An 18032-nucleotide genomic window follows, 5' to 3' on the forward strand; every position below is an offset into this window, starting at 1 on the left:
CAACATTTTCAGTAAAAATTGCTATTTGAAACAGGATCAAAAAACTGATATCAAAAACACTTCAGTTGTTATTATTATTAAAAACAGTTGTTATTATAATTGTTCCTTTTTTAATTAAGTGCCTAATTTTCCACGTTACGCACCTAAAATGCTTCCTGACAAATTATTAATTATTATTACTATTCTTGGAAAATCGCTAGGAATTGTTTTTAACAAGTTTTTGAATTATTTCCACCAGCATTATGTTTATTCCTTAATCCAATTAAGTGATGTGAGGTCTCTACGTGAGACCGCTATGAAAATTCAGTACTCCTAATATACAAATTATTTGGATTTAGAAATCCCAGTTTAGACGAATGGCAATGCTCAATTTTAACTGTATTTGAAAAAGGCCAGATTGGCGTTCATTTGATGCCACTCCACATGACTTCAGAGTGACCTAGACTCTATATGAGTAGTCAGTAGTTTTACATCGTCTGAGATAACCAATGCATGCATGTGGCATAAAACTCAGGGGAATATTTCTTAATAATCACCTATTAAAATTGTCTATGGTCGGAAAGTTTCCTTCATTTGATAGGGTATTAATAATCGTTATTTAAGCCAAGCGCTACCTGCTAGCAGGGTACTCTAGCTCAGGGTCAGGGCTAGCAGCCTGCATCGTATCATTGCTCATAGCCTCGCACCAAGGTGGCCTCACTCGGCAGCGGCTGGAACCAGAATGTCGTTACACGGGTTTTTCCCAGCATTCATACTTAGCCGTCGCATTATCGTGGCCTTGAAAATGTTGACTTTTCATTTAATCGTGAAAAATAGATATCATAATTTAAAAATCTAAAACCGTGAAATATGTACTCCAGGAGTAATAATCTTTCGATTTAGGCAACTAATAAAGATAGGAAACCACCCAATTATATTTGAAATTATCACATAAACTCGGCATTTTGCCAATTCTGGTATAAAACAATTTTAAGACTTCGAATGAATACAAATGCCTTAGTAGTAACAGTTTTAGGGGACACAAACAACAGAAAAGAGTGTTCATAAGATTATTTGGAAAACACTACCCTAGTTATTTTTTTTTTTCTAAACGAGTGCATGCGTGAATGTGTTCATGTATACACTGCCCCAGCAGATTACACCATAAGAGATTTTTGAATGGACAATTACATTCGTGCAGGGGTAATTTTTGTGTATACTTTGTACCGCATTAACTATGTTGTATTATTGTATGTAACATGACATTAAGTTTTCGTAGGTTTTTCGCGCCCCCTTCTTTTGTGAGCGTTTTCCTGCAGTGGGTTTTTTTTTCACTGAAGAATACCAAACCCTCATCCTCATGTTTTTTTCTCCAAAACAGAAATCTTTTTTCTTATACAAAATTTTCACATATCGATGATTAAGTACTAACAACAACTTTTCAACAACAGAAATTTTCACTACTCAAGGTTATTCAACCCAGGTTATACTGCACATGAGAAAAAACTTACCAATATATTGGTTCTGGGTACTCGGTAGTCTGGCACAGGAACGCACATCTCAGTCGTTCGGACTGAGTTGCCTCTTATCACATCTTGAACACAGTCTTTTGACTCAGCAGACGACCCCAACTTGTCATCATCTGCCTCCTTTCCTTGGATACCCTGCAGAAAAAGTGGCAGTGATCAACAACTCACCTCCTCCAAAATCAACAAAAATGTGATTTTTCCTAATCTCAATGAAACAGATTTTTAAGTTCGTTATCTATACTTTTTCATAAAAATTGAGTGGAGCCAGCATGTCTGTTTATTAATCTCTCAAAAACTACATAACTGGCTAAAATTTGGCATGACAATTCTTGGGTATATTTAGTTCACACAGTCGGTAGCAGTGGCCCAGCAAGGGGGAGGTTTTGGGGGATAAACCCTCCCCCCGAACTCAGAGAAATTTTTAAGTTTAACCTATTTCGCTTAATTGGATTAATATTACTTAAAGAATAGAGTAAATATTAATAAAATATCACTCAGAAGGCCATAAAACTCACCATTTTGAATCATTTTGAAAAATTTTCTAAGGGAGGGCCCTGGCATCTCCTGCTTACCCTGGCGGGTATTCCACACCCTCAACACCCCAGTGTTTTACACCCGAAACCCCCCTAGCCTTTATTCCTAGCTGTGCCCCTGGTTGGTAGCACAGCGACGGGGGGGGGGGATTTGGGGGATAAACCCCCCCAGAGCTCAGGGAGACTTTTTAGTTAAATCCATTTCATTCTATTAATAATGGGTCCACTGGTTACTTGGGGCAGCCGCTGAATTGGGACAGATCTTGAAGAACAGAACCCAATGGAGGAATATCCCTGAGTATTCTCCGCTTAATTGGGACAGCAAGCCACTTTATTGGGCCATGAGTCGGCGGCATAGACTATACTAGCAACGAAATTATTTTTTTTTGTTTTCAGAATACTATTTGTTTTATTTTCCCCTTTGATTTACTCTCATTTTTCACAAATGTTCCTATTTTTGCCCTATTTTGAAAGCTCTTATTGTTACACTATCCGCAAGAGGATACGACTTTTCTTTAATAGGATTAAGTAAAAGGCATTCATTCGGCATCGCTCGAGGCTGTGAAAAATATTTTTAACTAAATTATTATCATTCTTAAAAATGATAATAATTTAACTAAAATCACTGATTTATTAATCAAAGTAATGGTTTAATAAACTTAGGTTGCACTATAAACGTTCTTTAGTCTTCTTTCTACCATTTCAAAGGTTTTTTATGCCCATATACAAGAGAGTTCGCCTAATTGGGGCAGCCGCTTTATTGCGGAAAAGTGCACAAGTCCCGATATGTCCCAATTAACCGGAATCTACTGTATATGTCCTTGTAGAAGAGTTTGAGGATTAATAAAATATTCCTCATAAAGCCATAAAACTCACAATTTTGATCCATTTATCTTAAATAATTTCTAGGGGAGGGCCCCCGTACCTATCGCTTATCCTGGTGGGTATACCACTCACACCACGTCTAGTTGCACCTAAAAACCCCCTAGCCTTAATTCCTAGCTGCGCCCCTTCACATAGTGGCTACATTGTAACATCCTTGTACCCTTGGAAGGCCTTCAAATTGACCCTTTCACAGCACAATACATAATAGCCCAGGAAGACAATATGGGGGTCGTTCAAAGGTATTGATGTCGACAGCTTTCAGGAGCCGTTGACATCAATGGGCCTCGCTGCAAAAGCCTACATTTCAAGCTGTGCAGACGTACATTTATTCCTTTTTTCAAATGATGAGTGCTAAAAATAGCCATGAACAATTGTAATTTTAACAGATACGGAATGAAAAACTGTTTTTTATTGTCTTGAAAATATTTTGGGACATTTAAAGAGTCAAGCTTGCATTGTCATCCCACTCTACATAATCTTCACTTAAGGACAGAAAACCTGGAAAACGTTGAAACGAGAAATGAATCTTGTTGTGAAAGCCTACATTACAAGCTGTGCAGAGGTACATTTATTCCTTTTTTCAAATGATGAGTGCTAAAAATAGCCATCAACAATTGTAATGTTTTGAGTTACGAGAATGAAAAACTTATTTATAGTCTTAAAAATATTTTGAGACAATGAAGAGTCAAGCTTGCATTGTTATTTCACTCTAGCTAATCTTCACTTAAGGTCAAAAAACCTGGATAAAATTGAAACGAGAAATTGCAGAGGACATTTCAAGAAGATAAAAATATTCGCACCGAGGTACGGTTATCACAGTGTACTATTAGGCATACTATGTCTTCCTTGGCCTCTATGAGACTTCTCAATAAAGAGTCTCAGCCACAGAGAAGTCAAGCAGTAGAGGCTCGACATGGTAATTTAAGCTCAAAAACGCAGCCCCTTCAATTAGTCAGCAAGCAACAAGACCATTCCGACGTTGTTGAGAAAGAGATTGAACCCTATTTTAGTGAACCAGCTGTTCCCATTGCCCTTGTAACTGAATACTGGAAGAAAATGGACACTCTTCCATGACTTAAAAAGCTGCCACAAAAGAATCTTCACTTTTCCCCAATACTACACACTACCGATGGCATCAAAATGATGTGCAGGCATCATTTTGAGGGCCTCCACTGCCTTTCAGCCAAAGCTCCTTCATTCTCAGGCGACTTCACCTCAACACTTGAATGTTTTAACCAACTGTAAACTCTAGGGGAAAGATTAGGACGTATTAACTCTTAAACTGCGGGAACATTTTAAAAAGTTTTGTTTTTCTGGAATGGCCTAGGAGAGTTTTGCGATACCCTACAGTGAGGGAAAGAACACTTGAGCTCTACCCGGGGAGCAATAAAAATTTTGGGAAACTGCTGTAGGTAGTCGAGTATCCTCTATATTATTTCTACTGTATAGATACCTTTTTATCAACTTATACGCAACCAAACTCTACAAATGAGGTACCAAAATACACAGAATTTATCAGAGAACATGCGATGGCATATCTTACTTCCTAAATATTGCTATTGCTTCCTAAAATTGGTTTTTAAATAATTAAAAAAAACAAAAACCAGTAAATATTCCTGACATTAACCACGCACAAACTGATACATTTGTTCATTTGCAACAATATCTCGCATTCTTTAAATAACTTTCATCAAAATGCGGCTGATTCCACGTTCAAGTCTCCTTTTGATACGTAAGTATGAGTCATCATGTGCCTTTAACAGAGGATAGTGTAATTACTTCCAATGTTGTGTTTAAAGAGGTCCTCTGACCTCAATCTATACACGAACATTCCAATTAAATTTGTACTTAAGACCCTGCCTTTTTTCTACATTTTAAAATAAGAAATGCACCTATCCCTCTGTGGACCTGCATTGAAAAGAGCGGGGGAAGCCCGCTGGTAGTGGGCGCAGCACGCTTGTAAATATGTATATATAAAATATATAAGTATACATAAGTATGTATAGTAGCACTCACTCTGCCCTCAGTGTAGAGAAGCAAGGAGTAGCACATGGTACAACATAGCACTACTCGTTAAACATATGATGCCCGACACTACTGTCGGTATCGGTGCTTACAACTTTTTTTTTTAAATACTATGGAAAATATGACTACAGGAAATGAACGATAAAACTATACAATTCAGTATAAACTAGGAGTGTTAAACTACCCCAAAGTGCATGGAAACAGAGCAGCAGGGAGGCATTTGGTTCCACCACCTACCGAAAAAAATTATATGTACAGTGAGTCCTCGTTTAACGTCACTTACCGTTCCTGAAAAATGTGACGATAAACGAAATGACGTTAATCGAAGTACAATATCCCATAAGAAACAATGTAAAAAGTGAATATCGGCTCCTAGACCTCACAATTGCTACGCGAAAAAATTTTAGCGTATCATATTTGGGCCATTTCTTACGATGGGAATGCCAAACTATGGCATAAACACGAGTCCCTGTCTTCATTGACGGCAATACCAGCAGCTACGTGTGCCTCCTTCTCCATTTTTGTATCTTCCCGCGTTTGTTTTTTCGGCTTTGCTATGGTGGTCACCTGGGCATCATCGCCTGGGCATTATCATTGCTGAAACATCGTCGCAGTTACAGGAACCAAGATTATTGAGAACACAGCGAAAAAGTGACGACAAATACTCTGAGTTCTACACGGAAAAATTCCTAGAAATCACTTTTCAGGTTCCAGAAAACCGTTATGTCAAGTAAAATTTGCTAAAACTTTACTTGACATTTACGCACTTAACATTTGCGCACCTACCTATTAATTCATTTTGCAGAAAATTTGCTATAAACGTAATCGAAATTGACAATAAACACACAGTTTTACACTTTGTTTAGACTGACTGCATTACCGCCCACAAAAAGAACAACCTGCAACGCCCGTCGCTTCGCGTTTTTTCCCGCACGAAATTTAAAAGACCTGACCAGACCTGACGTTATCGCGAAGCAAAGGTGCGATAAACGAATGACGGTCTCAAAATTTTCGTGACGTTATCGCGAAATGACGTTAAACAGGGTGACATAGAACGAGGACTCACTGTACATGGTTACTGCAGGAAAATTAACTGAAGACTGCTAACAAAAACCAAAACAAGTACATATGAGTAAAGATAAGTAAATATCAATATTAAATAGTAAATATCAATATTTGCTTAAGTATTTCCCCCAGTCAGTATGTTAACACTTAGAGTGCCAGGAGCGCTATCAGCGCTAATATGCCTCAGCACTTTTGGCATAGTACCTAGTAAATCAGTTGGCGCTCCTCATGCAATGTCACTCTTAGATGCTGATAATTAACTTATTACACAATTGTCAATATTCATTTTATATTAACATTAACTACTTTCTTCAAGTTATAAAAATTAACTCATATTACCAAAATTTCGACAAATAATATAATAAATAGGTGAAATCACATATAATAATAAAGATTTCCCTGAAGTTTTTGAACATTTTTTTAAACCCAATTTTTTTCCCTAACCTACTGCAAAATCAGCAAAAATGCCTCGGCACTTTTGGCATAGTACAGTGGAACCTCTTTAAAGCGAGTACGGGCTATAGCGACACCCCTGCTATTACGAGGGATAGCCGATGCACCGCCAATTGACCCTATAATAAGCATGTTAAAAAATTCGTTTTTACGAGACCCTATGGTGTTGGCTCTCGCCATAGCGAGGGTTTCACCGCCGGAAGACTTTCATCAAGACTCCTTAACCTCTGTAATTGCTAGCGATCTGTTAGGAATGAAGTTAATGGAGTGCTCAGTCTCAAATTTATGTGGTAAACTGTCGTTCGATAAATATAATGATTGACGAAACAATGCTTTGCATGATTTTTATTCAGTGCGGCGCTTATAAATTGTTTGAATAGTTAGTCGTTATTTGAGTAAGGAAATTTAGTGATGCAAAAAAACATCGCCTTTCGCCTGGATTTATGCTTACGTTTATCGGATAGATGTTTATCTGTCGCCGCACCACTCCTGTTCCTGTATATCTGTTCGCAACAGATATATTGGCTATTATTTGCTCCACCTCCGGTAAAGCGATAACTCGCTATAACGAGTGTTTATTAGTGCACCGTGGGGTGTCGTTATATTGAGGTTGCACTGTACCTAGAAAATCGGTTGGCACTCGAATGGTTAAACATTTGGAAACGTTCTCGCAGCATAATGGTGAAAATGTTTCAAAAATATGCAATCAGCATGGCCACAATGCTCACATTTCCTCTTTGCTTTCAAAGTGTCACACATGTATCCTAGATGACTTAAGTCTTTACCAGATTCCTTTCTCCCACTTCTCAGTAGGCCATAGCCAGAAGGGCAGTGTCCTCACACTTCCCTTTAACAATTTGACAACATGTTTTGCAATTAACCCTTATCTTCTTGCAACGTTTTTTGAGATGTAGTACTGGCATGGCATTATGCCAGATCCTCGAATTGTCCATTCAATTCCTTAATAACTAGTGACATTTTGTCAAAACAACCATGCATTTTTGAATGTTTAAACTGGTTTTAACAGTTTTAGATTGTTAGATTTTGATATTTTCAATATTTAATATTTTTTCATAATAAAAAAAATGCATTTTTTTGTAAAAATGTTAAATCATGTTTAATTTTCCCTCCATTCGGGTCCTGGGAACTCATATTTCAATTACTATAACAAAATGCAAAATAAAGTAATACACACCACTTCACCTCACAATGGTAATTACTACAATGCCAAAAAAATAAGGCATCTACAACACAACTAGTGGTGAGGGGACATACCAAGTCCCCAGAGCAGTTTGCATGATGTATACACTTCACAAATGTGAGATATACTGACAAAAACCAGTTTGGTGAGAAGGGGAAAGTAGACTTAAAGTTATTTACTACCAAAGCGATGCAGCCAAATCACCCTGGAAGTAAACAAATTTAGTATCCTGGGGGTCTACCGTCACCCCATGCCAGGAGTTAAATTCTATCCTACATTTCCCTTAGCGAAAAATCTGTTGAAATTTCAACGGTTGATTGGGACCAATCCCACGGTAACTGTTGAATCCTACAGTAACTGCTGAATTCATTAATAAATGTTGGATTTATCTGTCACTGTTAGAGTTAAGAGTTATTGTTAGTTTTAACAGTTACTATTAGTTTTAACAGTTAATTCTATTTTTAACAGTTACAGTTAGTTTTAACAGTTAATTCTATTTTTAACAGTTACAGTTAGCTTTAACAGTTAATTCTATTTTTAACAGTTACTGTTAGTTTTAACAGTTACTGTTAGTTTTAAATGTTACTGTTAGTTTTAACAGTTAATTCTATTTTTAACAGTTACTGTTAGTTTTAACCGTTACTGTTAGTTTTAAATGTTACTGTTAGTTTTAACAGTTAATTCTATTTTTAACAGTTATTGTTAGTTTTAACAGTTAATTCTATTTTTAACAGTTACTGTTAGTTTTAACAGTGGTTCAATTTACTGTTGAATTCAACTGCAGTTACTGTTGGATTCAACTGCAGTTACTGTTGGATTCAACAGTGGTCCCAATTACCATATTTGTCTGAATATAGTCCCCCCTTTTTTTCCAAAAATGTTCGAGGTAAAAGTAAAAGGTGGGACTATATTCAAACGCATTTATTTAACTTTTCCCGAAACTGAAGCCTCAAAATTATGGAGGGAGGACTATAATCAGAGGGGGACTATATTCGGAGAAATACGGTAACTGTTGAAATTTCAACAGTTTTTTCGCTAAGGGTTTCCCTGCCGCTTTCTGTGCCTTACCGTACTGCCTCCTGCATTTGATGCAGTCAGCTCCGATGCATCCGTTGGCGATGAATATACTTTGTGCCCTTCATCAGAGCACCCAAGTTCCGTGACCGCCATACTAAGCACAAAATCCACGCTGTCCTGAAGTATAGTAAGACACTGGTAGGCCTCATTGTTCAGTAAATAGATTGCATGATGGAGCAAATCAAATCCAAGGAAATAGTTACTGCTTGTCCCTAATACTTTACGGCGATACTTTCTATCATCTGGTAACTTGGCAGCAAAATCCACTATCAAATTCCTACCAGTAGCGCGAGTTAACCTCCGACCATCCACCAAATTTTGATTCAGCCACTCTAACCGGTTTTTCCCACAAAAGCTGTTCATATACCGATACTCCTTCCATTCCTCAGAAGCTGGAAGAGAGGTAATGACACTTTCCTGAGATTTAATTAGCACTTTCACAGTTTTTTGTTTACTTATCCACTGAGGAAGTCTTGGAAGACGTACTACCACTGTATCAGTTTTGGGGTATGATGACGATTTTCTTCTATACCTCATGATATCCTTCAGTATGAATTGATAAGGTACCTACAGATGAATCTAACAAAAGCATCTACTCGTGAATGAACAAACACTTGGCACAAACTTGGAGATGACGTTCAAGATTAATCTTCCGCTACTTGTAACATCAAAAATTAACACCATCATTAGCTCAGTTCCCAGGAATGGTTTCATTCAATTTCCATGGCTGGTGTTTCCTTAGCAGTGGGTAAACACACCGGTCTGAAAACCTGAAAAAAGAAATTAATTATATAAGTTTGATTAAATAAATTCACAATGGAAAGTAGCTGACACATTGCAATTCAAAATCATGAATACACTTCAAAACTCTGAATGTGAACTAAACATAATTTTTCTATAGCTCATTGATATAAATAAATAAAAAAATCTTTTCCAGAGGGCAAACTGAGGTGCTTTATCAATGGGGTACACCATAAAATGCATTTTTGAAATTTTTTTGGTGAAGAGCCATGCTGCTTTGATAATATTAAGAGTTGTATAAGGTTATTATGCCAAACAAATTACATAAATGTGTTAAATGGATCACAAAAAACCTTGCACAAAACTAATCCATGTCAAGTAGTCAAAAGAATCAACTTATTTTCAAATAAGTCTCCCTAAATCGCAACAAACAATACCTTTTCTTTCTTTCAACAACCCAACATTTGCTGTCAGGCACCAAAACTGTGTTTAAACTATGACCAACACTTTTTTAATTTGAGGACTTTTAGCCACTTAATTTTCATCCAATTTCTCACACTGTCCTCAGCAATACTGAGCCCTGAAGTCATGTTTGGGTGCTCAGATGATGTCAAGTTTTCAATCAGCCAATAAAGAGTTATTTTTATAGACATATCTGACTTGAAAAACATTCTTCACATGTGAAATTTTCCTCCAGTACATTATAGGTAGGACCCATAGATTTAGAAAATAGATGACAGACTACAAGAGTCAATCAGGGCTAGACATCAACACTGACCATTATTTACAAATGATGAAATGAAGAGTGCAAAGATGTAACCAAGAAAAAAGTTGAACATAGTGAGAAAGAGATTTAAAGTGAACTAAAGGGAATTGCAAAGTATTTAGAATATATTTATGTTCAATGGGTTACAGCCCATTTACACTACCCTATTAATAGTTTATTAATAGGGTAGTTTCCTTCATCAAAGAAAACAAAATGCATTAATTGTTATTCGTTACCCACCAGTACTGTATTCATAATATACATGTTATTTGGTTTTACAAATCTCAGTTTAAACGTATGTCAATGGTCAATTTTATCCTCATTTGAAAAAGGCCAGAGTGGTGGACATGCGATGCCGCTCCATGTGACGTCACATGGACCTAGATGCTAGACGAGTAGTCAGGAGTTTTACATCATCTGAGATTACCAATGCATGCATGAGGCACAGAGCTCAGAGAAACATCTCTAAATAATCACCTATTAAAAATGACTATGGTCGGAAAGTTTCCTAAGTTTGATAATCCTTATTAATGCCAAGTGCAACCTGCTAGCAGCCTACATCAAGGCAGTGCTCACAGCCTTGCACCATCACATGGCGGCAGCCAGAACCAGATTGACATCACACGGGCTTTTCCCAGCATTCATACTTAGCTGTCGTGTTTTCGTGCACTTAAAAATTTTTAAATTTCATGTATCGCAAAAAATAGATATCGTCATTTAAAAATCTAAAAGCATGAAATACATATTCCACGAGTAATTATCTATTGATTTAGTCAATAAAAAATAGGGAACCACCCTATACTAATTTTGTAGGAAGAGTGGCGCATAAAAAGGAATTGAAGTAAATTTAAGTAATATTTATACTAAGATCCATGCTCGAATTTCAGATTACTTAAGGAATTTATATATTATATAGCATCCCCAAGAACACCAGAAGAATTTTAAATTCTGTATATTTCCAGTCCACAGGTAACGTAACCCATGGAAGTTTGATGTAGACCAAGATTATACACAATATATACCAACAATAATATGTTTGCTACGTTTGCATAATTGCAGGAAACATTTCACATGGAAAGCTTGTTTGGTTGTTAGGGATTGCTTGTATTTATCTTGTTTTTGTCATAGCAGTTGCATGAGATAAGTCTTGTGTTTTTAACAAAAAAGCCATTGACCTCATTTGGTTTGACTTACAAAACTTGCATTCCTAAAATCACACTGCTGTAACACGTTCCTTGCTCTGTAACACGTTCCTTGCTCATGATGTAACATCTATGTCATGGCAGTCTACTGCGTTACTGAAGATGTAAGGATTACGTTCCACCCTGCGTATTATTTATTAGTTACAGCGTTATATTCCCCCTGAGTGCCAGCCACCGGTATGTGGGTATGGGAGAGGGTCAGTCAAAAGTCTTCGCTTGTTTGCCATGCTGAAAGCTCCGAAAATTTTTCTTTCAATTTTTTCTTTGTTTTGTCTATTTTACCTCGTTTAGCTCTGCAAGGATGTCTTTGGAGGTGGGTTTTTACAATATATTTCATTATTACTTTCATTTTATAATGCAGAAAATAGTCATTTCTGCTCTCAATTGTTCCTATAGGCATAGATACCTTTTTAAAAAAATAAAATATTACAAATATTCAACGCGAAATTAAAAAAGATCCCTTTGCAGTTGATAAGGAGAGGTAAGATATTTGATTATAAGTTATTTTGACATTCTTAATGAATATTCACAAAATTTTTAACAAGTATCTATTTATGCGAAAAATCCACAGGGAAAAAATCATTCGCCTTGACCGGGATTCGAACCCGGATCCCTCGATTTCCGGCCAAGTGCTTTAGCCAGTTAAGCTACCGAGGCGTCATTCATACCACCATGTCCGGTATAGTCCACAAATTTCCACAGGGATGAATGACGCCTCGGTAGCTTAACTGGCTAAAGCACTCGGCCAGAAATCGAGGGATCCTAGTTCGAATCCCGGTCAAGGCGAATGATTTTTTCCCTGTGGATTTTTCGCACAATTGTGCATTGCGGGTGACTCCCGTAAAAGTTATCACCGTGGCTAGTCCCGGTATACTTAAAGTATCTATTTAACTGGTCTTACGAGAACGAATGGAAATATTTTCTCTTGATTTTATTTTCATTTTCAGTGTTCATTGATGCTAAGGTGGTTTACCGCTTGCCTAATTTTGGACATACTCAAGGCATTTGTAAATCACTTATGATAAATAATAAATGCTTCCTTTCTTATATTTTTGAAGTTTCCAAATGAATTTCATTTGCTATGATTTTATCTTGGAAAAATTTGTTTTTATACCCTGCACTTGAACTAATGCCCATATTTACATAAGTATAGGAAACACATAAGCAATCATGTGAATGTACTCCCCCACGTGCTCCTAATTTCGTGCTATCTGAACTATTCCAGCAGAGGGAGTTTTAATTTAAAAAATTTGCATGATCCATGGTACTCTATCATACTCTACATTCCTTTTAATCTATGTCCAAATACCAGATTCATTTCATATCCAGATGTATTGACACCACAGGAATGTACATAATCAAATGTCAAAGGGAACCGTCATCAAATCATTTGAATTGAAAATTTTCACCCTTTCAATGTTTCATTTAGTCATTTTAAATCATTGGAAATTACGTTAAAAACAGTAAAATTAAATTAACAACCATAACAATTGATTTGAAAGTGAGCATCCTCTTTTTAACTGGCTGACCACATTCTAAGATGTCAAAGTGTTTTTCACAAAGTCTAAATATTTTTTTTGAATGTTGGCCACTTCCTCCCTCAAGAAGTAGTACGACCTCCCAGAGCTTGTGGTTGCAGGAAAATCTAAGTAGTGATGAAGATGAGAGTGACAGTCAACTCATCAAGCAAAGGGGAGTTAACTTGGATGACTTGCTGACTAAAATTAACAATAAATTGCAAACAGATAGCTGGCAGGGTAAACTTCAAATGTTGACCCTGACCCCTTTATCTTGGTCTAAGAAAACGATTATGAGTTAATTTCATGTTTCAGACTACACTGTGAGACAGGCAAAAAAGTTACTTCAATAGAAGGGAATACCTGCTATGGCATCACCATGTGCTGGGAAACCACTTCCAAACTCCACAGTAGAGCTGGTGAAAAAGTTTTATGAGTTTGACAAGAATTCTAGACTGATTCCTGGAGCCAAAGATAAATTTAGTGTTGGTTAGAACGAGTATATGCAGAAGAGGTTGATTTAATGTAACCTCAAGGAACTTTACGTGCTCTTCGAAGAGCAATATCCAAAAGAAAAAATTGGGTTCCCCCAAATTTTGTTCACTTCAGCCAAAATGGTGTGTGATGGCTGGTGCTTCTTGGACTCATTCAGTTTGTGTTTGTGTCATAATTCAAAATGTGAAACTTCTAATTAGTGCCTTGCAATTGAAGGAAACATAAGGAGTTGATGGATATCATCATTTCTAAATTTTGTGAATACGACCCTTCTGATACAGTGAAACATAGGCAGTGGGTTTCCACTGATAGAACAGAACTTCGGTTGTTAACATCATCCATTGATGAACTCTTGGACATTCTATGCCTCAAAATGAATAAACTGATACCACATTATTATTACCATGGACCATGCAGTTTTTTTTAAATTAAAACTCCCTCTGCTGGAATAGTTCAGATAGCACGAAATTAGCAGCACGTAGGGGAGTACATTCACATGATTGCTTATGTGTTTCCTACTCTAAGAGCCAGTAGCATACACTATAGTGAGATAATGCATGCTCCAATATTGTTTAATCATGAGTATAAGCTTATATCTCCTCTAAATTGTGTAATATCTATGTGCCTTGAAAAAGAGCCTTTTTTTCCGTGACCATGAATGAGTATTTTTTTTACTAAAAGGAACGCTGGACTCATGATTTTTTTCTTCAGGATCTTTGCTCATACATTAATGATTACTTTAAACCGAACCATGAGTCTGTATTCCCATGGCCTTTCCCTGTGGATGCTGACAGTGAAAAATGGTACAAGCCAGATTTTTTTGTAAACTTTATTTTTTTGCAGCTGAATTACTTCATGCAGTGAATATTTAATGATAATCGTGGGATCATTATGGGTCACTTATCTTTAGAAAAAAAATCATGCCTTTTGATCTCACAGGAATACAGTTATGGATGAAAATAAAAATCACCATGTGTTGCACGTTGCGGCACTTCAGGGGTCACGCCCAAATTTCAATTGCTCATATTTCATCAACAATTGAAAATTGGGGGCTAAAATTCTACATAATTTCTATTTATACCAGAATGTATGACCTTGGCAAGTTTTATGAAAATCTGAGTCGATGAGTGTCAAGGCATGGTTGATTTGAAATGGAATGACCCATGAGACTCATGATTGATTTTTTATGCAATATTTGAAATGCTTACAAGTATGTATTTGGCATTATCCACAACAAAAAATGCCTCAGAGAGCAACCTCCCCTAACCCAATCTCATGCCGCTGAGCTCAGAGAAACGGATCTGCCCCAAGGATATATACGTCCGAGGATGTATATTGAGCAACGTGTGTCCCGAAGCAGGAATTACTAGATGGAAATATTCAACCATAGAAGAATTTCACTATTTTTTGGCCTTAACTATCATACAGAAATTATAATTATCGCCCCTATCCCTTATTATTGAAAAACTAATCCTTTATATGACTTACATTGCTTCCGAAGACAGAATTCACGTGATTGATTCATGTCAATTCTCCGATCCCTTCATTTCAACGAAAACCCATCCACATTCTCTGACTCCAGTACCCCTCTGATGGACTGCTTATTCACAATTAGCCCCGTAATAGACGCATTCAAGGAAACAATGGACAAAGTAGTGACCCCTTCACCTGACTTCCCCATCCTTACGTTCACTAACATATGCATTACAGACTCATTACTTGATTTTTTCCATAATATTCGAAATCCTTACAAGCATTTATTTGGCATCCTCCCCAGCAAAATATACCTAAGAGATCAACTTCCACTAATCCAGTCTCATGACGCCAAACTCACAGAAACTGATCCGGTCCGAAGATATATACACCCGAGGATATAAAATGGGCATTGCGTGTCCTGAAGAAAAATTACTAGATGAAAATATTTAACCATATAAGATGGATGGAAGATGACCCTTTTTGGATTTATTTTTCTCACGAGAATTATCAAAATTTCCTGTATCTCCGATTACTGAAAAGCTCATCCTTAATATGACTTGGATTTCTTCAGGAGAGAGAAGTCGCTTGATCAATTCAAGTCAACTCTCCAAGCCCTTCAAATCAATACGAACGTTCTCTGACTCTAACATGCATCCGACCAACTGATTATCCAAAATAAGCCCCATTATAGACGCATTCAAGCAAACAATGAAGAAAGTAGTGACCCCCTCACGTGACCTGTGTTTGGAATAGTCTATGGTTCCATTGAGAGCTAGGCTGGGATATAGCAAATATATGATGGGAAAGCACCTCCAGTACATAATAAAGTTGCACATGCTGACGGAAGCAAAGGGTTTGGCACAGCAGGTCATCGAAACCAAGCAGCTTCCAATTCAGAAGAGTCTGAAAATGGGCATTCGGAGAAGATTGTAAAAAATTGACGGAGAATCATTGTGACTGTGGCCAATCCTTTTACATGGATGACTTTTATAACAGTGCAGCCAGTTCTAGATTCCATCCAAATGGAAAAAATTATGTGACGGGGATATTGCGGTGAGCCAAGAAGGGTAATCATTCTGTTGTGCTCTCCCAGGAATTAAAGAAAGGTGAGGTGGTGGAGGCCTTTTCTGAGGATGAAATCTGTTTCCTAAGGTGGAAGGATAAAAGGGAACTGCGGATGATCAGCACTGAATTCAGTGAAAAAAAAATGACTGAATCCACGAAAAGACAAGCTTGCACACCAAGAAAGCCACTGGCGGTGGTTGAATACAGCAATTACACGAGTGGCATCAAACCTAGGGATCAAATTATGTCTCATCCATCATTTTTAAAGGAGAAATTTTTAATTCATTTAAAATCTATTTGAAAGGAAATCCATCAAATGGTTAATTCACCTGCTGAACTCACAGTTACTGTGTTACTGAACCATATTTTTTCATTCACAGAAAATTTTTGGAAAATTCCTCTCAACGACTTTCGAATTCAAATTATAGAATATCTAAAGACAATATCTATATCTCAACTGCTTTGAAGAGACAGTCATCCTAGCCCACTTCATCCAAAATCAGGGGACTATCAGTATATTTCCCTGACTATGCAACAGACAAGAAAGACAGAAAAGATGTAAACAGAAAAGGTTTAGGTAGTGCTTCAAGAAGAATGTCCACTAGGACACATCATATTACTGCCCCACCTGCCTGGCTGAGCCTTCATTGTGTCTCGAGTGTTAACAGGAGTATCACAAGATTTTTTTTATGCTGAAAATTATTTACAGAGCCCGACAAAATTTTTTTTTAATGCATATCTTTTATATTTTCTAAGTAAATTTGTTTCTTTTATGAAATGATATTATTTGATATAAAGCAATTAGTAAATGAAAAAATCTTCTTCAAATGCTAGTCAAATTCTGATCTGTAAAACGATATGTTTCATTAAAATAATTCTTCGTTTACACAAATTTTCCTTTATATTCATAGACCTATGTATGACATTATACAATCTTTTCCATAGGATATCATTTAGCTCAGTCACATTTTCCATGATGGGGAAGATCACTTTTGCTGGAAACATTTGCAATATTTACTTAAGTGCAATAAAACGTTTAAAATTGTATTTAATTGTATCATTTCCAGATTGAAAAATTAACCCTTTCACTGCGAAAATAAGCTGATGTAGGCTACTGAGGGTTCCTTGCGGCTACTGAAGGGCAATAAAAATAAAAAGAGGAATAAAAGATGTCCGCATGACATCTACTTGTCAAAGGAAGAACTTCTAAGCACCTGTGGACTCGAAAAGTAGATGCATAGTTCAAATCGTCAATAGACGATGGGACCAGGTTAAGAGTAAATATTAGCTGCATTATTATTTTTATTAGTTTTTTCGAGAAAATGATTAGGTTTGAAAGGGTTTTCGCTGCAGTACTGACAAAGGGCAAAGAAATATACCTGTGTTGCCAGAAGGTATCACAACTTTGACAGGATACTTAGGAAATTTAAATTTCAAATTTTTAACGAATGAAGGGTTACTTCTGGAAAAAAAATAGTGAAAACGTGTACCCAGCATCACTAATCATAAGATCACGTCGTTAAAATACAAATAAAAAATACAATTTTTTTCCAAAATGTCTGCCACCAAGCATTTTCTCTAAAAAAATGGTGAGCACGGAATGTGTTGAAACGTGGTTTAAGTTCTCGCATTTTGTAAAAGCCAAATAAGCAATCATTGAATACGGTTACCAAACATTTTTAGTAAGGAAAACTAACAAACGGCAAGCTATTTTGAGCATCATATGTAAATTTCAATAATGAATAGATGAATGAACCGCAAGCAATCGAACATAATACAAAATAAAGCAGAAACAACAAAAAAACTCAGATTCAAGGAAAGCATTGCCCAACATGATATTAGACTTTAATCACTTTCAAAACCATAAAAATCCTTTTCACTATCACCACCATCGAAAACGAGAATATTCTATATTATTTCTACTGTATAGATACCTTATCTTAACTTATACGGAACCAAACTCTACAAATGAGGTACTTGAATAGGTAATGATGCACAGAATTAATCAGAGAACATGCGACGG

At 36.6% G+C, this 18032-nt stretch overlaps 1 protein-coding gene across 5 annotated transcripts in view; it reads right to left on the reverse strand.

Annotated features, from left to right (window-relative positions):
* Positions 1–18032, reverse strand: part of LOC124172022 (zinc finger protein 112-like) — a 63604-nt gene that overhangs the window by 40638 nt on the left and 4934 nt on the right. For all 5 annotated transcript variants that reach the window (XM_046551421.1, XM_046551420.1, XM_046551419.1 and 2 more), the window contains 2 exons: positions 8739–9517; positions 1491–1643 (listed from right to left, as the gene is read on the reverse strand). In XM_046551421.1, coding sequence (XP_046407377.1) covers positions 1491–1643; positions 8739–9284 — 699 coding nt within the window. In that variant the 5' untranslated portion in view covers positions 9285–9517. The remainder of the gene's footprint in view (positions 1–1490; positions 1644–8738; positions 9518–18032) is intronic.

Source organism: Ischnura elegans, assembly GCF_921293095.1.
Source record: "Ischnura elegans chromosome 13 unlocalized genomic scaffold, ioIscEleg1.1 SUPER_13_unloc_1, whole genome shotgun sequence".
Lineage (NCBI taxonomy): Eukaryota > Metazoa > Arthropoda > Insecta > Odonata > Coenagrionidae > Ischnura > Ischnura elegans.